The sequence below is a fragment of the Pyrus communis genome, chromosome 8 (genome assembly GCF_041283825.1).
Source record: "Pyrus communis isolate YQ-2024b chromosome 8, ASM4128382v1, whole genome shotgun sequence".
NCBI classification, from domain to species: Eukaryota; Viridiplantae; Streptophyta; class Magnoliopsida; order Rosales; family Rosaceae; genus Pyrus; species Pyrus communis.
Genome location: NC_142572.1, coordinates 16,371,066 through 16,396,789, shown reverse-complemented (window position 1 = coordinate 16,396,789; position 25,724 = coordinate 16,371,066). Strand labels below are relative to the sequence as shown.

Below are 25,724 nucleotides of genomic sequence, written 5' to 3'. Positions count from 1 at the left end.
ATAGAAATATTTTAGAATGAATAGCTAGGATTCATTAGTACAATATTGTTAATGTACTTGAAAGTAGTCTAATTAGATGCATTCATCAAACTTGTCGCTATTCTATTTCTTAATGCCTCTATCTCATGTGATCCTTCAACTTGATAATTTTGATATTTATCATCATCATCATCACTACTATCGCTTTCTTCGCAAAAGTCCCTGGGGTCATCAAAATGACGATCACGTTCAGAATACCTCCATATGTAGTTACTAATGTCGGTGAAACCAAAGTAAATGCGTTTATACATTGACTTACTAATGTTGGATGGTCGAGATAAATTTGGCATGAGATGTCACGACTACGTTATTCTTATTAGTAACTGTACGGTAGGAGAGTCGCTCTAATCAAGATATTATCGAAACTACTGCTTAAGCAAGAATTACATTTGGGGAGAACAGTCGGTGCACATAAGTTATCAGCAACACCGGGTCTTGGTTTTTCGAAATCTCCCTAACAGACTATTATTACAGTTTCAATAAAATGAGATGCTATACATTAACTTCCGTCGCTGCTGTTTCTCAAAACCAGATACAATATCATCAATTGATTCCTCCCACGAATCGGCTGCTTCAATCTGGAAAACAATTAACGATAATGTACCCATCAACATTACTGTTTTGCATTACAGATTATGGGGTGTCGATGCAACCATAAATACAGACCTCTTGGCAAAGATCTAAAGTAAGACGAGCTCCTACAGCCGCCTCCTCGTGGTTTATCTTTCACCTCCAAGTTGATTATCAGCACACATTTCCTAAGAGCATGGTCCCGGTTGTTGAGATCTAGACATTGTTGCACACGGGTCAGACAAGCAAACAAGGATGGCATATTCAAGTTACAGATTAACTGCACAATTCCATGCTCAGAGCTTGAAATTTGGGAAATTACAACTTGTTGTGATTAGGAAAATGTATTAATTTAAATGTCAATTAGAAGTTAGCCACCCAAAGCTCAAATGTTTGTTTGCCCTAAACAAGGAAGCAGGACTGACTGCAAATCATAAAAACTCGCTCACGAATGCATTTTTCTCAAGAAATCCGCACTCTTAAACCTCAATTAGCAAAAATTAAGCCATAATTTAATCCTAAATTAACAGAAAACAATCAATGATTGAAAGATGGTGAAATACCTGGGTGCGTAGAAACTAATTGAGGAAGAAGAAGATGAAACGAAAGAAGAATCCGAATGAGAAAAAGGAGGGAAGAGAAAACTAGAGGGAGGTGAAGGTGGTTGCGAAGAGAAATGGGGAGTCATCGGAGATGGGGAGTCATTTTAAGTGCCTGAGGTAAAGAGCGTGCGAGAGAGGTCTGGAAAGGTGAGAGCGTAGGTGAAGGAAAAGGGAGGGCAGTTTTGGGTTATTCATATTTCATTAAATGGGTACACTGTTCATCCGTGTGTGGGTGAAAATAAGCTGCTTTTGGAAGCTGCAAATTGCAGCTTCTTGCCATCTCCTGGTTTTGGGCTTTCACCCTCAACTTTGAAACAAAGCTGTTTTTCAAAGTTTACCAAACACCAAAAATTTTCATAGCTTTTTTTCATAGTAGCTTTTTTTTTTAATCACCTCAATCCCAAACAGGTCCTAAGTCTAACGAGAAAATATTACCTAGTACCTATGCTACACTAACTATATCTATGTATATGCTAACCTCTCTATGGAACTTGGGACTTACGTATCTTCCAGATGGATCTGTAACTATACATGTTAATGAAACAAAACAAAACATAGTTCTACAAGTCATTACTGGGAATTAAGGTAGTTGAAAGTGTCCACCATGACTTTAACTTATGCCTCGGGGCAGCGACTATTCAAAACTTGGTTTATGAGTCTTAGAGGACCTACTGATATAAGTTTCTTTCTGTTTGTCCAGGTCAAAATATCAGAACATTCATTAAAATCACCATCCATGCTTAAAGACATGACTCGTTGACTCTGTTTAGTCAGCTATACCTGCCAAAGCTGTTGCAATCGTTACTAATGTTAGGGTTTCGTTTGGTGTATCAGATTGGAATACTCACTAGACTGGAAGTATGTTTAATGAAGAGCTGAATGTGCACATTAAACTGTCTATGTGTTGAAGGTAAAAGATGAATTAGTCACAATGTTTGAATAAGAGATTGGAGCAGGTGGCCATTAGCACAGTGGTGATGAAATTGGGATTCCACCATAAAATCAATTGACAATATGAGGAGTAACTCAAGACCATATAAGCCCATAGCTAAGTCAATCCTCCACCGATGTGGGACAAATTGTCCACACATCATCAACTTTCAACACACACCTGCACGTATGGCCGATTTTCAAGCCTACACGTGGACAACAACTAGGTGACGCGAGCACGTGTGGCCCTTTTGGGCTTTCACACGAGAGACAACTCGTTCTGATACCATGATGAAATTGGGGTTCCACCATAAAAACCAATTGGCAGTATGAGGAGTAGTCTAAGATAATATAAGCCCATAGCTAAGTCACTCCCTCACCGATGTGGTACAAATTGTCCACACATCATCAACTCTCAACAAGTGCTGGAAAGGTGTAAAGCCCTTGCATGACGGTGTGGGTTCAAACCCGGTGGGTGGCTAATCTAACAAAATCTATCGTTTGATAAAATAAATTTAAAAAAAAAAAAGGAGAAAAAAAAAAAAAGAGATTGGAAATCAATTATGCTAATTGATATTTACTGGCTGATCAACCAAAGTAATTAATTTTCTGTTGAGCCAATGTAAATTGTGATGGGTTTTATCATCGTGTTTCATTCGATTTGAAGAATTCAAACTGTCACCTTTATTAAGTCTTTAGTCTAGTAGTTGTTTTCACTTGATTGAAGGATCTCTATGTTTGAACCTAGCTAATTGGACTTAACTAATTACTAGCCTCTTCGCATGCGCTCATGCGCATGTGAGAGGTATTTTTGTATTACGGACATTGCACACCTCAAAAATGTGTTGCTTTATATATTCTTATATTTCTTAAGTGATTATTTTATAAATTGTGCGTATGCGCACATCATAACAGTTTCTTATTATTTTATTTTTTCAATCATCTCCTTAAGATATTTTTTATCTCTACAGTTGAGTTACAACGATTATTATGACCTTGAATTAAGGTGGTTGAAAGCGTCCACCATGACTTTAACTTATGCCTCGGGGCAGTGACTATTCAAAACTAGGTTTATGAGTCTTAGAGGACCTACTGATATAAGTTTCTTTCTGTTTGTCCAGGTCAAAATATAAGAACATTCATTAAAATCACCATCCATGCTTAAAGACATGACTCGTTGACTCTGTTTAGTCAGCTATACCTGCCAAAGCTGTTGCAATCGTTACTAATGTTAGGGTTTCGTTTGGTGTATCAGATTGGAATACTCACTAGACTGGAAGTATGTTTAATGAAGAGCTGAATGTACACATTAAACTGTCTATGTGTTGAAGGTAAAAGATAAATTAGTCACAAAGTTTGAATAAGAGATTGGAGCAAGTGGCCATTTACCACAGTGGTGATGAAATTGGGATTCCACCATAAAACTAATTGGCAATATGAGGAGTAACCTAAGACCATATAAGCCCATAGCTAAATCAATCCCCCACCGATGTGGGACAAATGGTCCACACATCATCAACTTTCAACACGCCCCTGCACTATGGCCGATTTTCAAGCCTACATGTGGACAACAACTAGTTGACGCGAGCACGTGTGGCCCTTTTGGGCTTTCACATGAGGGACAACTCGTTCTGATACTATGATGAAATTAGGATTCCATCATAAAAACCAATGGACAATATGAGGAGTAGTCTAAGATAATATAAGCCCATAGCCAAGTCACTCCCTCACCGATGTGGGACAAATTGTCCACACCCCATAGCCAAGTCACTCCCTCACCGATGTGGGACAAATTGTCCACACATCAACTCTCAACAAGTGCTGGAAAGGTGTTGAGCCTTTGTATGATGGTGTGGTTTCAAACCCCGTCAGTTGCTGATCTAACAAAATCTATCGTTTGATAAAATAAATTAAAAAAAAAAAAAAGGAAAAAAAAAAGATTGGAAATCAATTATGCTAGTTGATATGTACTGGCTGATCAACCAAAGTAATTAATTTTCTGTTGAGCCAATGTAAATTGTGATGGGTTTTATCATCGTGTTTCATTCGTTTTGATGAATTCAAACTGTCACCTTTATTAAGTCTTTCGTCTAGTAGTTGTTTTCACTTGATTGAAGGATCTTTATGTTTGAACCTAGCTAATTGGACTTAACTAATTACTAGCCTTTTCGCACGTGTTCATGCGCATGCGAGAGGTATTTTTACATCACGGACATTGCACACCTCAAAAATGTGTTGCTTTATATATTCTTATATTTTTTAAGTGATTATTTTATAAATTGTGCGTATGCGCGCATCATAACAGTTTCTTATTATTTTCTTTTTCCAATCATCTCCTTAAGATATTTTTTATCTCTACAGTTGAGTTACAACGATTATTATGACCTTGATTTATAATTAACGCACATGTGAGAGGTTTTTTTCAAAGCGTCCCTTAAGATGTATTGTATTATTTGTTTTCTTTCTTATACAGATTTTTACTTTTTGAAAATATAAAATATGAAATTTATTAAACTACTGTATTATGATTCAATTCAACAACAATTGCACATTTACATAATTCATAATAAGGGCACACCTCTTATTAAATTAAAGAGATACAAACAACTTTTGAATTAATTTGACATCTCCTTCCACATTGCTTTGACATTTTTATCCTATAGATCCCACCTACTATCAAATAAACTTCTGCATAAAAAAAGGACTTGATAAGTCTTGCATTGTAGTCCAAAAGAAACCAACTGAATAAATTTTAGAGATACTTGCGAGCTTTCAGCCAAAAACACGACAATATTATAGGGAACCGGAATTACCTACAGCTGTCATGTTGAGGAAAGCTTTAAATTGAATGTCGACGCCTCTTGGTCATTTTTTCATCTTGACACTATATGGAAAGCTTACAACATAATATAATTGAAAAAGTTGTAGACCAATCATGAACTCAAATTAGGGCTGGGCAAACGGGGCTGGACCCGCGGGTAGGGGCAGGTCCGAGCGATTCGGGGCGGGTACGGGGCGGGTCCTGTTTTTAAAATCCTGAAACGGGGCGGGGCGGAGCGGGTCCATGTCATTTGCGGGGCGGGACGGGTCTTAATTGCTGAGGAAACGGGTCCCCGACCCGAACCGTTTCCACCTTCCAAAAATTTGAGATTTAATCTGATCCGTTGGTTTAATCTGATCGCACTCAAGTAAGAGTCTCAGACTCTGCCTGCCAGATTCCTACAGTCGACACCCCACTCCCCAAATCTCCTCTCCTCTCTCGTCTCAGACCTCGCTCGATCATCTCAGACCCCACTCCCCAAATCTCCTCTCCTCCCTCGTCTTAGACCCCTACTGACTCGACTCCCTGAGACTCATAGTGAGTTAGTGACTGTCGACATTAAATCAGGACCTCAGGTAGCCACCATCACCATCGCAGGATCGTCTCCTGACTCTCCTTCAATCCTCCCAATCGCGAGTTCCGACCACCACGACACGGTCCACACCAACCTCGCCGTCGAGAACACTACCATCATCCTACAAATTCCTAGGTAATTTATGAATTAGGGTTTCTGATTTAGGAATTTAGGATTTTTGCATAAGCTTTTCAATTGATTTAGGAATTACGTGGCTTTTTGATTTGGGAATTTAGGGTTTTTGGGGCTATGATTGCATAAGCTTTTTGATTGATTATATGGACTGCTGCGATTTGATTACTTGCAGAAATCAACATTTAGAATTTTATGGATCAGCATTAGTTATCAAGACTCTTGTAAAATCAATCCTAAGTATCTGTTAATACAATGTGACAGGACAGACTCATTTATGGCCTTTGTGGATGCGGCAGCGAGCTAACTGTGGTGTGGAACTGTAAAGTAGAATTACCCAAGGGAACAGATGCTAACGCTGGTGCAAGAGATATATCATGTAGGTAACCCTTGGACGATTTTTTTTTTTAATCATTCTGATTTCGTTTTTATATGGTGGCTGTTATGTTGGTGCGGATGAGTTTCTTTACAAACACAAATTCGTAATTGCTGCAGAGTCCTTATTGTGGAACTTAAGAAGCGATTGTCTGAGGCAACGGATGTTAGCTCACATCAATTTCCTAAGCATTTTTGGCTGGAAGATGATGCACCTCTAAAGGAAGATGATGGAACCCCGGGATGATATATTTCTTTGTCATATGGGCGTGGTTTGAATACGGTAGCCTGCTATCTCATCTTCTTTCAATGCCATTATCATCTTCAAGTTGGTGTATCTATGCTTTTCTTTATGAATGTGAACTGGTAATAGATCTTTAGTTGAATACTGCAGATGAGCTTTAATTTACATTCTCTCTTACCATGGACCATCTTATGCAGAGGATATGATGCTTTGTTTTAACAAATGGTAACTGAATATATGTTTCAGTTTTGTTCCTTCACAGTATCCTTGTTTTATGTAGTTTGCATACCATTTAAAAAAAAAATTCTCATGTTAATATAATTTACAAATCATATACTTCTTAGAGAGAATTAATTTACGAAGCAACAATAATTGGATCTATTTAAAACCGTAATAGTTAGTTTTGTTTATTCTTTCTCATCAATGTGCCCATTGAATTTTACTTTCATCTCTGTATTTAGGAGTTTGTTGAGCTGAAATGTAAGGCAAAAGCATCTGAGATGACATCCATGTTGAATAGCTATCACAAGAAGCAGGCATTTCAAAATTTCATATGTAGTAGGAGTGTTAGAAAACAGATGGAGGTAAACCTCTTTGTATCCCTTTCCCCTGCCTCTAATTCCTGGAGGACTCTAAATGTTGATTTTTCCAATACTGTTTATTGGTTTTGAATTTTATGGATCTGCTTATAGATTGTAGATTTTAAGTTGTTTGGTATTTAAATTTGCAGAAATTTAAGAGTATTTGATTACCATAGTTTATTGGTTTCGAGTATTTGAAGAGAGGCTCTCTTAGTTTCTTCACCCTCTCGCTCTTTGCGAGAAGTGAGAACCTATCACAAATGTGCAGCGCTTGTATTTCTTTCCTAGTTTTGTTTGTTATGTTATTTGATGAAGATAGAAATGCTTTATTTGGTTTAGTTTAAATAATTACCCGTTAGTGAAGTATCCGTATATATCCCATTTTTCAAACAACCAAAAAAAAAAATAAAAAATAAAAAATAAAGGACCCGTGGACCCGGCTCGAACCGGCCCGTTTCAACCGGGCCGGGTAATGTCCGGTTCTTATATTAGAAAATGTAATCCCCGGCCCGGCCCGCCCCGTTCTCTTTGAACCTAGGTCCGGTCCGGTCCCTTCAAAATTGGGCCCGGCCCGGCCCGTGCCCAGCCCTAACTCAAATGGTTGCAGAAGCTTTTTCTTAATTTTCAAATGTTTTGGCCTGTCAAATTCACAATTTACGTTATACGTACTTATGCAACAACATAATGCATTACAATTAGAAAATACAATACCCAATATATGCGAGATCAAATTCATTTGAAGTCATAAAAAAGGAAAACAATTAAAGCCTCAACTGTGCCTTTTTAATCATCAACATGAATTTATTTCGTCCATCCATACGTCCGTGCCATTTACTTCCCCTCCATTTTCCACACAGCCATGTTTTTGACTGCAAGAGTACATTTCCCCAAAACTCGTTAGAAAAAAAAAAAATGACGCAGGTCATCAATAGGTCAAATTTGAAGTTTTAATGAAAAAAAAAAACTTCTACTGATATATTGATAAGTAGAATCAAACACACACATTTATCCCTTCATACCTGATGACATTTAGTGCAATCGTCAATTGCATAGAGAGTTTAATTAAATTCCTAATTTCATTTGGTATATATAAAGACTTACAATGTCCAAGTTCTCGTTATACTTGACCATATCTGATCTTTGTCCCAGTTATCGCCTTTTCGGAGTCTTAATAGTATGCACACCATGGTCACCTCGAACCTTATTTGACGGCCGTGTCGAAGAAGTTGTCGTATCTTATCACCAAGGGCTAGGAGTAAACATATTTTTGGTTAGACAGAAATCAAACTTCATACCAACTGCATAAGAACGCAAGCATTATCCCTACTGTGTGTTTTAAAAAAAAATAAAATAAAAATTGTGAAAACTTAAAAAAAAAAAGGGGGGAAAAAAAACAAATTGGTTATAAAACAACCCATAAACTGCCAAAAAACTCAAATTACCCGAAAACATAGATGAGATGCTCTACAAAATCATAATTTCATCATTCTTTCTTCAACTCAAGCAATTGGAACCACCTAGCCTAGCCCATACTACAGTTCCACATTTGAATCATGAGCTCCAGAACCAGAAAATCCTCCCTCTCTAATGTTGAACATTTCAGTCCCAAACCGAAATGGAATTAACGCTCCATCTTTTCCCCTAGAAGGCAAAACCACCAAAAGAAGTTGAATTATTTACATATTACTATGGTTTATTTATTACTTATTTAGCAATTGATGAATATTGATTTCATTTTTTTAGTATTCTTAGTGCTATTTGTTATGTAAGGATAAGATGAAAAAAAAATAAAGGATGAAGTTATGGAGAAATTGATTCAAGAAACACAAATGGTACTCCACCAGATTCTCTACAAGTTCCATTGGATGATGAGTTTGGCATCATGGCTGAGAACCTTGGGAGGAAGGGAAAATCTATTAATGGTGTATGTATTTTTCCTCATATGAATACATCTAGTTATGTTTCTTCAATGCCTTCAAGTTATGAGTTAACAGAGATGAAAGATCAAATAAAGCTTTTGTCAACTAGTTTCATCAACTTGGAAAAGGAGAATAAAGAGTTGAAAAATAAGAATGACATTCTCATATTACAAGTGAAGGCTCTTTTAGGAAAGAAGGGGCAAGGCATCAACAACTCTATAGGGACTGATGATGATCTTTCAGATGTCGAGGGTGCATATGCTAAAATGGAAGACCTTGGTACAGATGAAGACTGATTTATATTACAAAGTCTTTTACTGTTATCTAGTTTTAGTCATGCACATGGTAGAACTTTTTGGTTAGCTCCTCAGTGTCTTAGATTTCTCTTTTGTTAGCATCTCTACATGTATAGATGAGTTGGTGCCCTTCATGATAAACTACCATTGAGCTGAGATGGGACGCCAAGATTTAGATTTTTTTGGGAAAGTACTTGATGTATGTGCCCAAGTAGTTTATTAATGAAAATGCAATTAACCGAAGCATTACCTTATATTTGACATGAATTGTAATTCCATTTTATAAACAGGGAATTGTAATTTCAGATTATAAATAGGGAATATGTATTGGTCTGTCACATATATTTCCAAAATAGGTATTTTATTTTGACATAAGTGACCCAGGCTACGCCACAAATAGAAGAAAATGTGACACTTTCAGCGCCACTTATCTATTTCATAAGTGACAAATTATATGTCACATAATTTATTCTTTTGTGACGCCTTCTCCGTCACAATCTCCTATTTTCATTAATTTAAACCAATATTAAGTGAAAAGGCAATGTCACATATACTAAAAATATGTGGCGCTTTTAAAATTCGTCACGTATACTTTCCATGATGCGTCATAGGTGACGTTGTAAAAGCGTCACATATTATCACATGTGACGCATTTTTGTTTTCCATGACGAATATATGTTGTCACATAAGTCTTGTGTTCTTGTAGTGTAGGTGGAAATCAGTTAGGGTTTAAATCGATGTAAAGAAGGTCCCTGCTCACAAGAAATATATATGTTCTTTACAGAAAAGCCCTATTACCACTCACCAGTAAAAGTAAAAGGTTCTCGTGTGAGTAGAAGCTCTTCTTTGGTTTTCGTCCATGGCTTCTTTAGGTAGGCAGTTCATCCTTATACCTTTAATACGCATCATCTTGAAGTAATGGTTATCGATTAACTTCTCACTAGTTCTGATATATGTGATTAACGACTTGCTCATAAATTAGGGTTTTACTATATATGTGATCTAACACCCCAAAATTCGACCCACGAGGAAATCAAGATTATGATGAGTTCGCTGCTTAGTTGTGACTAGCTCAGTGTGACGGCACAACCCTGGTGAGGGCGGATTATCCCGTTACAATAAAGCTTAGACTGCTTTACAAATGTAGTTTTACAACTTTTGTTTTTCTTGTTTGATCAGCTCTTCTTTTTTGTGAGGCAATTGGTCAAGTAAAAATTGCCAACGATAACTCCAAAGGGTGTAACTCCCTGCACCAACAGTAGCATCTTCTTCCTGCAACCATGAACGAAGCAAGGGCAATGTTATAACTCATGAATTTTTAGGAAACTTGTTAGCTTTGGTTGAGAGACCGTACTCTTTCAGAGAATGCTTTTCTTTCTGGATCGAGACAGGATCGCTCAGTACAACTTCTCGATGATTGTATGGTAAATGAGGCAAATGTTGAGCAGGTGAAGGAAGTTTCTTGGCTTGCAAAGAGGTGTATTTGATAGTAAAAGGAGAAGAGATGCCAACCATGAAGGAAGTGGCAATGGAACATTGGTACTAAAGCGACTGAGAAGAGTGCAGGTAATGCATCCGTGGGTTCACGATGGATCTAATCTACAAGAGCCCGAGTATTTTCTCGGTGGAATATCGTCGGAAAATGGTAGCAGCTACGGAGGAGGTGAACATACGAGTTCCGGGTACGATGCCATGATGAATTACAGTATACCATTACCACCAGGAAGTGGTGGGAGATGACCGGCTACATGTGGTGAACAACCCCATTCTATTCGATGTACACATAGGGATTCAATGCTTTTCCTAGCTAGGGTTACTGCGGCTCTTCTACGAGGAACCCTATTTCTTTTCTTTTTCTTTTTGGTATGCATGAGACGATTTAATGAGACGAGAGGCCCTTCCTAACATAGTTGGTAAATTCGTCTACATACTTATAATATAATTAGGGAAACTAATAAAAATGATTTCAAAATTTTAAATTTTAACTAAAAGCCTTCTAATAATTTTATTTAATGGTAAGGACAAGAGAAAAAAAAAACATAACAACAAATAATCACCTCAGAGTTGTTCCACCAGGGAACTGATAGGCCAGCAGCCAGCCAAAAAACCAGCCCAGTACCCAGGCTATCCACTCCAGCCTAGCATTTTGACTGGCACCCAACCCAAGCCAGGCAAGAGACCAGCCTAAAATCGACAGACCCACACGCCGGGCCATCTGACGTCAGCCGGGCTATCAACCTCTCGCACGATCAACACGTCGCAGAGAGATCTTGGTGCAAAGCTCCTCAAGGTTGAGGTTGAGGAAGGCCAATTTGCAGGCGGAGCAAAGGGTGGTAGGGATGGGGGTTTGGGGGCCTTCGACGCCCTCCTCGAGGTTGAGGTTTAGAGAGAGAGAGATCCCTTCCATTGTGTTCTTCCTATATCCCTTCATCTTGTTAATGGGTTTCTTTCTTCTGCACATTGGAGGGGAATGGTGGGGGAGCTTCTGGGCAGAGACAGAGGAGGGGAGCGGTGGGGAAGTTTCATATCGCTTCATCTTGTTAAATTATTATTTTATAATAAAAATTAATAAAATTTTAATAAAATTGACTAGGCTATTTGGTTTTAGAGGTGGAGATGCTTTGGCCTATTACTGTACACTGGAGTCTATTACTGTTTACTTGAGTGGATAAATGAGCGGGGTGCTGGCGCAAAGTCTTTAAGGGTGGAATTGCTCTAACAAAGCGCCTCTAAGCCCACTTGCCAACTCAAATCCATTTGCTGACCAATTCCTCTCTTCCATAGAGAAATTTTTCATTGGGACCGGAACAGGGATGGTGCATCACGTGTTTTTATATAAGTGGTAAAAAAACTTTATTTTTTAAGTTATTAATTTTTTAACACACACACCCCACTATTTGTATAATGACACGTGGTGCACCATCCCGTGTTTCGGTCACATTAAAAATCATCTCCTTTGGGTATTGGTTATATCTGTTTTTCTGGTTTTCTGGTGTTTATAGAAAACGAAAACAAAATAGAAATCGTTTTCTCTTTTTTTTCTCCACATCATATATATATATATATATATATATTCATTCTTGCGAACGTACTCCCCAGGCGGGATATTTAACGCATTAGCTACAGCACTCCATAGGTCGATACGCACAGCGCCTAGTATCCATTGTTTTCAACTAGCGTTAGTCCATACAGTTGTCCATGTACCAGTAGAAGATTCAGCAGCTACAGCGGCCCCTGCTTCCTCAGGTGGAACTCCAGGTTGAGGAGTTACTCAAAATGCTACCAAAATATCAGTATCTTTGGTTTCATAGTCAAGAGTATAATAAGGTATTTCAGTTTCCAGGGTAGGATCCCCAGCTCAAATTAAAGCCATGAAACAAGTTGATGGCAAATCAAAATTGGAATTGGCACAATTAGCAGAATTAGAAGACTTTGCATAATTCGTTTTTGATCTCGATAAAGCTTCTCAGAATCAATTGGCAAGATGTCAAAGAATTATGTGAGTTGCTTAAACAATCTCAATCACCCCCGCTTTTGGTGGAACCCAAACTATGTGATTGAATAAATCCTCCTCTATCCGTTGCGGGTCGAGGACTCCTTCACCTTCTTCAAACTCTGATTCATATTGTTCATAGAGAAATCTCTGACCAACGATAGAACAAGATCCATTTTGCATCATATTTAAAGGACTCCTTGGTTCGAGCCGAAGAAGCAATGTCACTCGATTATTATCAAACTGATTGCAAGATCAAGTTGGCCCTTGCAAACAGCTTGATGCACTATCTCCCTTCAACCCTTTGAGAGAAATGCGGCATAAGGAAGAAAAATCCATGGACCGACCTTATTGTCTTCACCTCATAGGAACTACGAGATCACCCCAAGGAAGCCTTCAGCATCCAGGGGTCGCGGACTGACTATAGAACCATGTTCAATAAGTGGACCGCATTAGCTGTCCACTTTAGTGAACGTGTCACAATTAATTACTCCTAATTTTCTTTTTATTTATTTTTTGTAAAGACGAAGAAACAAATTCTAATTTCTCACCTATTTACTACGGCGACGAAGAATCAAATTATCACTATATTTATTCCTTCTACTCCTTCCAAGTGCAGGATAACTCCAGGGGTTGCGGGTTTTTTTCTACCAATTGGGGCCCTGCCTTTCAGTTTATACAATTCATCCTTATTGATGAATTATCCATGTCCCTTGTTGATAACTTGGGTATAAATTGATATAATAGGCTCTTAAGTTCATATTGAAAAAAAAATTAAAAAAAAAATCACGAGTTTGACAATAATCTATAATGGCGGTTAATCCATGCGATGCTTGATAGTTTTAAAATATTTCTATTATACGCCAACCCGTGTGCAGTTTCAAAAAGAGTTAGTGCATATAAACCTGTATTACAGTTTCAAAAATAGTGTCTATGTTCAATTTCGAAATTAGTGTAATACTCATATTCAATTTCAGAAATAATGTAGTACTCATGTTTAGTTTCAGAATTAATTAGTGTTCAGTTTTCAGAAATAATATTAAGTTTCAAAAATAGTGTTAAATTTCAAAAATAGTGTAGTAGCGTTCGGTTTTAGAAGTAGTGTGTGACTGACACGCAGGATTTATTACTTTTTTCTATTTTATTTTTTATTATATTAACTTTTGTCATTTTCATTAAAGTTTAAACCATTTCCATTAAATAAAATTATAGGATGGTTTTTTTATTAAAATAAATTTAGCTCAAACTCTTTTCATTAAAACTCTTTATACAATATATGTACTAGCATAGCGTATTTTAAAACACTTCAATTTTCCGTGCACATTTCAGTCATTCAAAAAATTACACATTTTTTAAAACTCTAATGTATAAGACACGTGCATACATACTTTTTACCTTTTTTTAACAAAAAAAAATATATATATATATATATATATGTATGTATATGTATATATTTTAACACATTTGTCAATAGAGATAGGATCAAATGACAAACATTTAGACAAATATTTTTATACTTTTTGTTATATCTTGGATCTATTTATATTTAACGCTTCTAATTAAAAGTTAAGATGATTACTAAATGATGTGGCAATGACATGGAAATAAAATTAAACTTCAAATAAAACAATTTGATAAAGAAATTTTGTGAAGTTAAAATAGATCCAACCTCCATCTTTCTCATTTGCCGTTTAGGTTTGCAATTCTGCAACAACAAAAAGGTCTGCAATACATGCTGTCGACGAAATTCATCTTTGTCTTTGATGCAGTGAATACATCTTAACACGGGTGTACAAAACTATTTGTCTGCCTTGAAAATAAAAACAGTTTTATTCATTTTAAGTTTTAATCTCTATTTCTTTATTTATTATATTAATTATAGCCCACTTCATCATTTATGGAAAGAAATCATCTTCGAATCTCTTCCACCAAGACCACCAGATCAAGTGATCCGGGCCTTTGAAATTTCATCCAACGGCCAAATTATTTTATAGCTTTTAAGAAATCAAAACAGGTAGGCCGTTGGATGAAAATTCAATGTCAAAATATTTGGCCCTTGATACTATGTTTGGTCAATAATAATACACATAAAATCCATGTATTTTAGATGTATTTTGAACATATTTTTAAGAAAAATAATTAAAAACTAAAAAATTATTAAAATATAAAAAATGGCCAAGTTTTCAGATTATTTTGTAGCCGAGCTACCGAATAATACACGTACGTATTCTATTTTACTAACTATGCTTCCTACTATATATGGAAGAATTGTCGAACGTAATTGGACTACAAGAAGCAGCATTTCTGTGGGAAGAGAGATTTTAGAAAGAGAAGTTCCCAAGCAATAGCACAAGTAGAAGCAATGCAAGAATACATAATTATTGTGGATCAGATGATAGACAAAGGAAAAAAGTATATGTTAGCCAATGATGAATTCGATTCATTAGGTTCTTCGATTTGTTCAGAAAATAAACGAGAGACGAGAAAACGTCTTTCACTACGATTAAAAGGAACAACCTCAAATGGACCAAGATAAAATTTCGGGTCTATTTCTTGGTGAACATGATCTGCCATAATCTCTTTGATCCCTTCATTTATGTGTCGGAATAAAGAGAGATTAAATTAAACTATCCAATGAATTAAATTCTTTCTACTCATAATTCTCGACTAAGTATTCTACAGACATTCTCGACTCCGATAATCTATAACTAATTTCATTCAGCATATAAGAAGAGACCTAGTCTGTGCACCTACGCGTTAACACCCTCACGCACCTTCCGCTCCGGCGTCCGCCAATCTAACCAAAGGAGGGAGCTAGCTAAGCTACCAGTACAGTATCCTTCGTATCATAACTTGAGGTTTTTGAAGTAGTTCCAATCTGCCACGGTCTTATGGAAGCTGGAACAGATTGGACATCCTGCTGTGAAGAAATTGGTCGAAGAAAGAAAGGCTACGGTTGTACAACTTCAAACGGTTTTAATCCCTGCTGCTACCACCTAATCTAGCGTCTTCTTCCTGCAACCACAGACGAAGGGAAAGCTGTGTTATAATCCAGGAGCTCTCGGAAACTTGTTAGCTTTCGTTCAGAAATTTATGACCGTACTTTCAGACAATGTCAAAGGACGCTCCTCCTCTGCCTTCTCTCTTTGATCAGACCAACCTGTGAAACCACTCTCAGTTTTTGAATTTCGCCTACTCGATTCTTCACGTAACCTTTCATCGTGTATTCCTTGGTACAAGCGTTTCAATATGAAAAGTGCAGTATCATAATCCCTCCAATAGTTTCTGCACACCAAGACTCACCCATTACATGAGGAACTGATACTTTTAAATGAATACGAGGAACATTCGGGTAGCAGATAAAGGCAACAAGATCTTAATTAATATGGCCGTTCACCAATTGCCAAAAAAAATCCCAGCAAGGAAATAAACAAACATGGCTTGGGGATACACGAAAACATGCATCAACAGTATACAGTAGTTCACTCGATAAAAAGAAAAGATTAACAACAATCCCAATTGCATGTACGAGGAAACATTTGAAGTGAATACATACGTATGTGCTCCAATTGCAGCAAGATACGGATGTTGAAATGTCTTATCCTGCATGATCACCAAAGACTCATTGAGGAATCAAAGAAATGAGCTGGTACTGATGACTTAAGGGAAGTAATTGTTATGTCTAACTGAGATAAAGAAAAGCAACAAAGCTACAAGGCAATCAAATGGAAGGCATATTTCTGAAAAGAAAAATCAATGAGAATCAATGGATGCACAAGAACGAGTGTGAATTCTTGTGTGTCTGTGTTTGTATGTCTATGTAGAGTTGTAGACTGAATGAGGTGGTGGGAATATCTACGCACTTGAAGCACATGATCAATCCGGCCTTCTTCACTTCCTGTTACTCTTTCCATCATAAGGGAACCGTATGATCTTGCTTCCTTTTCTTGGGTTGTTTCTGATTCTTCTGCTATATAACCAAAACATAAAAGCGAGATCACTACAGAAGGCCACTTTTATTAAAAGTTTATTCTTTGATGTCAATATCATTAAAAAGAGGAAGATATAGATTGAAGAAGCAAATAAATAAATAAATAAATCTGCTACCTTCTAGGCTGTCCGAGCTTCTTGATTGGCAAACTGTCAGCACTTTAACCTGTGTTCAAACATAACAGAACCTTGATTTTATAACAACTTCTAACATAGTATAGAAACCAAATCATAGATGTAAATTGAATAACACAATTTTGTAAAAAATAAAAATAAAAAAAAGGACTGATTAAACCCTAAGTCCCAATATGTTTTACTTGCAGAATCTCATATAAAGAAATCCTTATATTTTGGTCGCATGATTAATCTATTAAGAACCTATGCAAGGATGAATAGTTTTAGACTGGTGCTGGCACCTATACGTTGGCAGTTGGCACGCAACCTTGAAACTTAGTTTGTGCAAACTTATAAGTTAGCCGTACTATATTGTGTAAACTAATTTGTAGAGAGAGAGAGAGAGGATTCACATATTCAAAGTCCAAAACCCTAGTTTACTGAGACTATCATAACATAAATACAATTACTATACATACGGCTGATGTATGACCATAACAGATTAGAAGTTATATCAACTTCCAGAAGTCTAACCACGCCTACCTTTACGAAGTTTAGACGATCCATTATTGTTTGAGAATGAGCAGCTAAATCTTCAGTAAATTCCTACATCACAAAGCAGTGTGCGAGTGAGAGAGAGAGAGAGAGAGAGAGAGAGAGAGAGAGAGAGAGAGAGAGAGAGAGAGAGAATGCGTGGGGAAGGGGGAAGTTAAGGTGGGCGATCCACAATCATGTACATGTTAAAAATTATTTACCTGAAATCCAATATGCAACCGCTTTCCACCTTTGTGATAGGGTATGATAACAGGTCGCTTGCCGATGTATTCTTTACATACAAGTGGTTCTATTCTGCATTTCAATATAAGAAAAGTTCTATCATGTGCTCCTAGATCAACATGTACAATTAAACAAGAGAACCCAAAATAATAAAATAAATAAGCGATAAACATAAAGTTGTTTTATGTGTATACAAGAACTTCCTGATGATATCATCAGATTTTTTTTGCACTGTCAGCTAACTAAGTGGAATATATTCAATAAAAGGTTCATGTCATGCACTGCAAACCATATCCCTAAGAAAAACGACATCTGGTACTGGTTCAACTTAAATTGGATTTCATATTAATAAATACAAACATCACAAGAGCTGGATTGTAACAGACCTATATGCAACAGGATCAAAGGGGTGAAATATATTGAATATTTGCCGACAAGCTGGCATCTCCTCACTTATATTTTCCTCTTCCCAATATTCTTTCCCCTTTCCTGAAATGAAATGATACAGTATATTAAATCTCAGATTCAGGTCTCAAATCAAAAGCAGACAAGCATATCCAAAGTTATATCTCCTGGCAGATCTTCAATTTATTAAGTAAAGATATACAAGGGAAATAAGCCAATGCACAAAGCAACAAAACAACCTTAAACACGGGTTACCACCATCCCACCATTAGACATCATGAAAATAGCATGCACCATTTCAATCACAGAAAAAACCCCACTCAGTAGAAGCAACATAGATGTCACCAAATATCTGAATTTCTACCGTTGAGAAGTTAAAGCTGTTTGTACCGTACTTGACCAATCCCGAAACTACCAAGCACCGGTCAACTTCATACCTTCAAGGATCCACTAAGGGGTTCATGCTGAGGCACCCTTGCCGAAGCACAAGAGTTTCCCTCCAATCAGGAAACCAATCACAGCATGACACATGTCAACGTCAGAATAAAGCTCATAGAGTCCCACATCTACCGTGGACAAAAGCTGGAGACTCTCCTCAACTACAAAAGAAGACCATTCTCCAACAATGAATCCCTAATGTCATTATTGTACTTAAACTAGTCATTAGAACTCACTAATGATGATTACGCTTGAACCTATGTATTTGTGTAAACCCTTCACTATTAATGAGAACTCCTCTATTAAGTGATGTAGCCAAACTTAGGGTGAACCACGTACATCTTGTGTTTGCTTCCCTATCTTTATCTCTTTACATGTTTATCCTCACTAGTGACCAAAGCAACCGAGTGAAGGTCACAAACTTGACACTTTACATTGTTCCAAAGTCTTCACCGATTTTGTGCATCAACAAAAGCACCAATAGGCACAGTAACAAAAATAAAATATTCTTGAAAGAAGCCCAATATAACTTGGGTAAGCAAAGCACCAACATCCTTCACAAAAAGAAATCAATAATTTGGGAAAGAAAAGCACCAACATGTAAAGCATATTAAGACATAATCATCGACCATTACCAATCCCAATACGAATATTACGAAGGGCAAGAAAAACCCCAAGGGGTGATCCAACTGCAAAGAATGTATCAACCTGAAATGTGAAGAATTAACAGTTAATGAGTGGTGAAATTCAAAATTTAAATTTGGCACATGCTACTATCAAAACGGAAGAGGGATATACAATAAATGGACAATTTTCTTGCACCTTGAATTCAAGTTTTGTATATGTGATAGAAGGGGTATGATTCTTGGGTGAGCCATCTGGCACAACAGGCGATTCCTCAGAAATGGGTTGCTTTGCCACAGTTGCAAGAACCTCTTCATTTTCTGTTCAGATTATGTATATGAACGCTAAGAGCTCCTTTCATACACTAGAAGCAAAAATTAAATGAAAAATGAACAATAAGTAATCCAAATATCATAGAGCACCTTGATGCAACCCTGGACTATGACCTCTATCACCACATTTGGCTTCCAATTCTGCTATTTTGGATTTGAGTGCATCAATCTGGAAAATAGAGAATTCATTGAATATATGCATTGCATATAAATGGTGCCCACGAAAGGCTAGGCAGAATAACCTATCTAATTATATAATCTCACCGCTTCCCTCAGCAATTTGACTACTTTGTCTTTATTGTTCGTTTCTTTGCATACTTCTTCAACCACATCCTCAGGACCAACAACCGGGACTCCACAGTTTATGCTTTTGGTTTCATCCAACCCATCCCATTTAAGCATGTCGCTTGATTGGCAAACTGATTCATTGACAAATGTATCACCATGTGGTTGGTTCGCGTCCACAGACAATGCAACGACCTCATTGGAATCTGATGTGTTGCAACCAACAACAATCGAGGCATCTTCAGCATTTCCATCCTCATGTATCAATAGAGGTGGTTGTGCATTCATACTTCCATCATCAATTGAACCCATAATGTCATCAGTTTGATTATTTACAAAAGTGATTGCATCTCCCAAATTACTCGGAGTGTTGTATGTAGATTGATTGTCGATATCAGGAGAAGGTTCTCTGTCTCTAGCATGTTCTTTGAACATCCAATCCATTGGAAACAGGGAGGAAAATTTCTCCTGATGACAAAGGATATCATAGGAGAGGACACTTCCCAAAGAATGACCAAATATGGAAACCTATACGGATGTGAGACAAAAGCACTTTAATTTAAATCCAAACTTATATAGACAAATCATGATAACAGAATATAGTGATATGTTTTTTAACCGCATACCTTTCCATCATAACCTGGATTTCTCCGAAGAAATTTCAAATATAACCGATTTAATTGGTTGGATACCTGGTGGGAAAAAAAGTGTGCAATTAAGATGCCATTCACATCCAAAAATTCAGGCAAAAGTAATAGAAAAGTGAAACATGATATCATCCTAACAATATCTAACCACTGAAATTAAACGATCTAAGTATGCATTACCGCGTCAATGATGTCCTGACAATAGATGGGACTCATGTAGTATAACACATCATGAACAGTTGCACTCAGCATGACACGCAAACCCTTAACACCATCTAAAGTACATTTTTCGACTGCAGTTTCACCACTTAGCTTCAAACCTTTTCTCCACTGAAATCAAAAGATCAATCAGTTAGAGTATTGAAAAACAATGAAACAAAAAAAAAAAAAAAAAAAAGGAAACTAAAGTGAGGATAGAATTGCATATAAAAGGCACAAACGAAAAATAAGGAATAAAAATGAGAAAATGAAGAAGAAACTAAATCAGATTAGAAGTTTGAAAAGGTACCATATAAATCCAAAATGACATTAAACAGAGGCATGCAACATATCAGAACAGGTTGCAGCATATACCACAACAAATCAGTCACCTTAACTAATTTTCATCTTCAAGTATAGAAATATTGTTATATCATGGTACCAAAGAGTGATAGCCAAATTCAAATTCATGATTCTAAAATCTCCAAGATGTTTTAAAATATACCTTCCAGGGGTGTGAGGAGACTAACAAGCTTCAATGTCAGAAGATTTTACAGTATTTTATTTCAGTTTTATTTTTATTTTTTACGAAACAATTTTTATAAACAACAGAAGGATTTACAAAAAGTGGATAACGAATCCACCAACTAAGAACAAACATAAATTACTAGACCAGAGCTCTTAAATAGAACTCATTTATATAGACCAGACCGTTTATGCAGGGAGATGATTAATAAGTCATATTTAAGGAGAAGAATAATGACCATCAAATGTTCTTACTTTGGGAAACAAATATTCACTCATTTTTAAGGAGAAGAATGATGATCAACATTATGATAGACAACCGCATACAACACCATGGGTGCTCTCTTACCTCCCTGTTTATATATACTATAAAAACACAACTAGTTTCACGAGCATCACCGAAGTGGTGATTCACTTTATTTCATATAGTACGAAACAGGAGTTTTGTGATAATTAAAAAGAAATTAAGTAGAACTAAATGGGCTGAATAGCATACAAAATAGATTGCTTACCTGGCATGGGATAAAAAGAACCCTTTGGGAGTCACGTTGGTGTGAAGTAAGGTGTGTTTCAGCAAGACTTGCTGTTATACGGTGAAAACTAGCTACATCATCAACTAAATTGGAGTTCTCCAATCTTTGACCAATTCCATGAACCATGAAAACAAGGTGTCGAACAGGAACCTAATTAAATATGCAACATCAACCTTATTACTTTCCAAAAAAACCAAGAAAACTTAAATGAAATGAAAGCTTACTGCTGCAAACAGCCGGTTCTAGAAAAACAAAAATTATTGAATAAGAAACAAAGACCACAACAGACTCAATGAAGGAGCACCCTTCTTTTTAGGCGAATTAAATTTAAAGTTCCAGTTATGCCAGTTATATATCAGAGTAACCAACCTTCACTTTCCTAGCAAAATTATTATCACACACTTGTCACCTTGAAACCAAGTATCAACCAAAGAGGATATGGTTTAACCTTAAAAAAAATATAATAGGCAAAAGGCAGGATTTATCCTAAAAGCTTGGGCCACATGATCTTCTAGTTCGTGAATGGCTCAAATTGTTCAGGGACACTATAAAGAACTTGTTACCAACTAGTGAACTAAACTATTTCCTGGCCTGACAATTTCCCTGGACGAGGATTTTGGTAGATAGCTTCAGTACCACAACCTACCCAGGATTTCACAGTAAACACAACAACAAAAAACCCTCGAATCCATAACAAGAATCCAAGTCAGGCAGGCAAGGTATCCATTCTCCCAGCTGTGTTCGTAACTATAGATCACTAAGAACTGTATGAAGACATTGGTTGGGGAAGAACACGCATATATTATTGGTACAAGTTGTATGAAGGAAAGAATATACGAAAAGAATAAGAACAAACCTAACAACAACATTATTATTTGATATGTGAAAATGCATACCTGTGAGCAATAATCATCCCTTTCCTCCTCCTTCTGCTGGCGCAATTCATCCTATAATGGAAAGTTTGTGAGAAAAATGATAAGTTTTTTGTTTTAATTTTTTTAAAACACAAAGAAGATTTTCTTTTGCTGGAAATGGTTGAAATTCTCATGTCAAAAATCAGAACTGACAAGATAAAATAAGACAACGCTGGGGTGAAGCAAACATACAGTTAAGAAACAATGGCAATTGTTCATGTGCTACCACTAGAGATATGAATGTAACTGCCTGACCAAACGCTTACCATCAGGATATGCAATGACACATAAAACCTATTATCATGGTAGCAACTAATTTTTCCAGTTGTTTTGTTGTCTTTTCCTTTTCCTCTTGTTACCATTATTACATTTTACACCTAAAATATATAGAAAGGCTTTGGAATACTGGCTGTTTTTTATAAAAGCTGAAGATGAATGCTTCATTCTTGGAGCAAAAATACTATGATAAAATCTAGGAGCAAATACCATGTGTGCCTTGCTTAAATAGTTTCAGTAAATCTGAGAAGCAATTTTCAATTTCTGTTTAAAAGTTTTAAGGATTATCTGAAATTTTACAAATACACCAGCTACTGAATAGAATGCCAGACTTCCAACAAAATTCAGATCATACTTTTCCAACTTCAAACGTCCATTAGAATCCAAAGCATAGACGCCTTCTAATTAAGACGATATAACAGAAAAGTTCACACAGCAATAAGTGTAATTACACAAGTACCAAAAAGAAACAACAAATCTGGCATCAATTACAAAATTGCTCAAATAAATTCAAGAATTTGACTCATATAAATATCCCAAAAAGATAAAACATTGAAAAAAAATATTGAAGGCAGTGTCAGAACATATCCTATCAAAGAATTTATCAGGGCCAAAATAGACACCTTGGTGGGTTTCGGAGAGTGAGATGCTGAATATCCACGCCTTAACTTCATTCCATTTCCACCTAAAGAAATGACACTGGAAAAACCAGAAGCATCTATATTTAGCCAAGCCTCCCAAGTGTTATCTTCTCCTGTGAAAAGCGCATGGAGTCCCTAAAAGTGCATCCCCAGGATGTGTTTAAGAATACAACAATAAAACAATAAAATGTCTTTTCCAAATAGCAATACACATACAGGTGTAGAGCCTTGCAATTCAACTCGAGCTGCAAAAAGTCCAGAGGGCTGAAACGTTCTCCGGTGCCAAACCTGGAGATGAAAAGTTCCAATTTATACCGAGTATACCAAATGAGATTCAGAACATGAGTCTAAAAATGGAAGAGCACATTGTACAAGGGGCAGACTGAAACAGTCTTAAAATCATTCCATAATTTTTGTATGTTTTGAACTTAAAATAATACCCTGAATCAAATTAAATTAAGGGAGTTATCACACTTTATGACACATAGAATCAGGATAAAAGTTACCAAATAGACAATGAGAAGAACATGTCATTGTTTAAATTCACCCAATTTAATACTGCGGCTAACCTGACTACGATATACAACCTCTAATTGTTCAGAAACATCTTCACGCAATGGGAGCCAATCAGCCCCTTTACGAGCAAACCAGTGACCTCTTAAGACACGCCGGTTTTCTCCATCCCAGTAAACAGGGAAAGAACGTCGCTTCACTAAATCTACCTGAAGCAATTACATGACTATGTCAACTCAATCAATCACACCTTCATCCAGAATATAGTTGGAGTCAGTTCATTTCACTCAATACACTTCAGACTAAGAAACCAATACGTATATAATCATGCAAACAACATCATGAGAGTTTTGCTGAAAATCATACAAAACTTTCCTCGCATCAACTTAACTGGATTCATCAACAACTACTACTTAAGAGAACACCACGAAAGACTTGCCAGAGCATACAAATGAGTTGATTGGTACTGGATAGCTACATTTTCAGGTCCACAGGCATTTCTCTACTCTTTACACTGGCACAGAAAACCTTGGAAATAGAAGGCTGACCTCATAAAGCCCTCCCTTAACAGGGACACCAACTCTCTCTTCTTCCACTTGATTTAACTCAACTGACCGGCCTCTTTCTAAAGAAAATGAACTCTGCCGCTGAGCCACCTTCTTACTTGAACCAGGCTGCTCTTTCGGGCCTTCGCTACATTCTGCATACTCCTTCCACCAACAAGAAAGCAAATCTTCCTCCCTCTACATACAAGCAAATCCAACCCTCACGTAATAAGACTAATTCAAACACAAAAACACAAATTTTTACATAACAAACCAAACCCACCTGCAAAAACGATGCCTCGATTGCCAAAGAGTCCCTCATACCGAACCGAAAATATTCGCCTTTCCCCACCATCTCACTCTTTGGGACTGAAGCAGCCATATCTGCACAATCCCAGAAGCAGAAAATTACCAATTGTGAGTCAAATGTGAATTGAGAAGTAGAAACACACACTAGAACTTGGAATTTGAATTTAGTGAGATTCGAGTTACCATTCTCCGCCAATGGAACTTTGCAAAAGTACCACCGGACATCGCTGCCGTCGGACGGGCTTCTAGTCTGAGCTAAGTACTTCTGGTGGCCCTTACACTTCCCAATCTCATATTCCAATCTCGCGATATTACTCGGCGAGTTCTTCAGCAAATCCGGAAACATTTCTTCCGCTTCCGCCACACGCTTCACCTCCGAATCCGGCATGCCCATACTCCAGTTCCTTGCCTCCCTTTTCAAATCCCCAACTCAAAAGCTCCTCCTTTTCAATTCATCCCAAAACACTAATCGCCGGCGCCGGAAACAACATCAGAAACAATGGAATTGGGCCGGGATTTTATAGTGGAACTGGGAATTTGAGAATTTGTGAGAGGAGCGCGAGGAAGTGGAATGCAAAACCCAAATGGTTGCGGGAATTGCGGATAGGGAATCTGGAAAAATCATGACCGAGAAGGAAGAGATGTGGAGGAAGGGCGAGGGAATTGTTGTTCGGAAGAAGAATGACAGCTCGGTCGGTGTTGAATGGCAGGTGGATTGCAACGTCGGCTTCGCATTCACCGTTGCAATTGGCGGTTGCGTGCCTTTTCTTTTTCTTTCTTGTACTTTTTTCATTTTTTAAATTGTTTCTTTTGGGCGCTTCCATGACGTGATTTCGAATTTCTTCAACAACTAATATAATAAAATCAATCATCTGACAAAATAAAATAAAATAAAAAATAAAAAAAATAAAAAAAGTTGTTTCCCCGTCTGGCAATGAGGCCCAAGTAAAACAGAATCAAGGGCGCATGAATACAGACCGTTGAATTTTGATCTAACGGCTACAAATATGAGGTTTCTTTAAAGTTATAATAATTATAGCCGATAGATCAAAATCTAACAGCCTGTGTTGTTTGGTCAAGAG

General features: G+C 37.0%; 1 protein-coding gene and 2 long non-coding RNA genes across 11 annotated transcripts; 1 reads left to right on the top strand and 2 right to left on the bottom strand.

Moving 5' to 3' along the window:
* Positions 1-393: 393 nt before the first annotated feature.
* LOC137741373 (uncharacterized) lies at positions 394-1,375 on the bottom strand. Its single transcript, XR_015965177.1, has 3 exons — positions 1,173-1,375; positions 706-825; positions 394-617 (listed from the first exon to the last, which is right to left on the bottom strand). It is a non-coding gene; the product is annotated as an uncharacterized LOC137741373 (long non-coding RNA).
* A 3,979-nt stretch (positions 1,376-5,354) lies between these two features.
* LOC148695200 (uncharacterized) lies at positions 5,355-7,043 on the top strand. Of its 2 annotated transcripts, none has more exons than XR_015965042.1 (5): positions 5,355-5,671; positions 5,933-6,047; positions 6,164-6,326; positions 6,438-6,512; positions 6,749-7,043. It is a non-coding gene; the product is annotated as an uncharacterized LOC148695200 (long non-coding RNA). The 2 variants fall into 2 exon arrangements; XR_015965041.1 differs by having other exon boundaries at positions 5,363-5,671; positions 5,938-6,047.
* Positions 7,044-15,054: 8,011 nt separating this feature from the next.
* On the bottom strand, positions 15,055-25,469 carry LOC137717927 (phospholipase SGR2). 8 transcript variants are annotated; one of them, XM_068457433.2, is made up of 22 exons: positions 24,826-25,469; positions 24,617-24,717; positions 24,337-24,531; positions 23,845-23,997; positions 23,492-23,563; positions 23,258-23,410; positions 22,341-22,391; positions 21,424-21,594; positions 20,369-20,518; positions 20,168-20,233; positions 19,521-20,069; positions 19,347-19,425; positions 19,123-19,244; positions 18,936-19,008; positions 17,844-17,946; positions 17,436-17,529; positions 17,224-17,286; positions 16,684-16,732; positions 16,440-16,546; positions 16,133-16,179; positions 15,680-15,861; positions 15,055-15,591 (listed from the first exon to the last, which is right to left on the bottom strand). In XM_068457433.2, exons 1-22 carry the CDS (start codon positions 25,034-25,036, stop codon positions 15,578-15,580), a joined length of 2,805 nt encoding a protein of 934 aa, XP_068313534.1. In that variant the 5' UTR covers positions 25,037-25,469; the 3' UTR covers positions 15,055-15,577. The 8 variants fall into 8 exon arrangements, 7 of the variants coding, with proteins under 7 accessions (XP_068313534.1, XP_068313535.1, XP_068313536.1 ...); XM_068457434.2 differs by having other exon boundaries at positions 16,440-16,543; XM_068457435.2 differs by having other exon boundaries at positions 23,863-23,997.
* Positions 25,470-25,724: the final 255 nt, after the last annotated feature.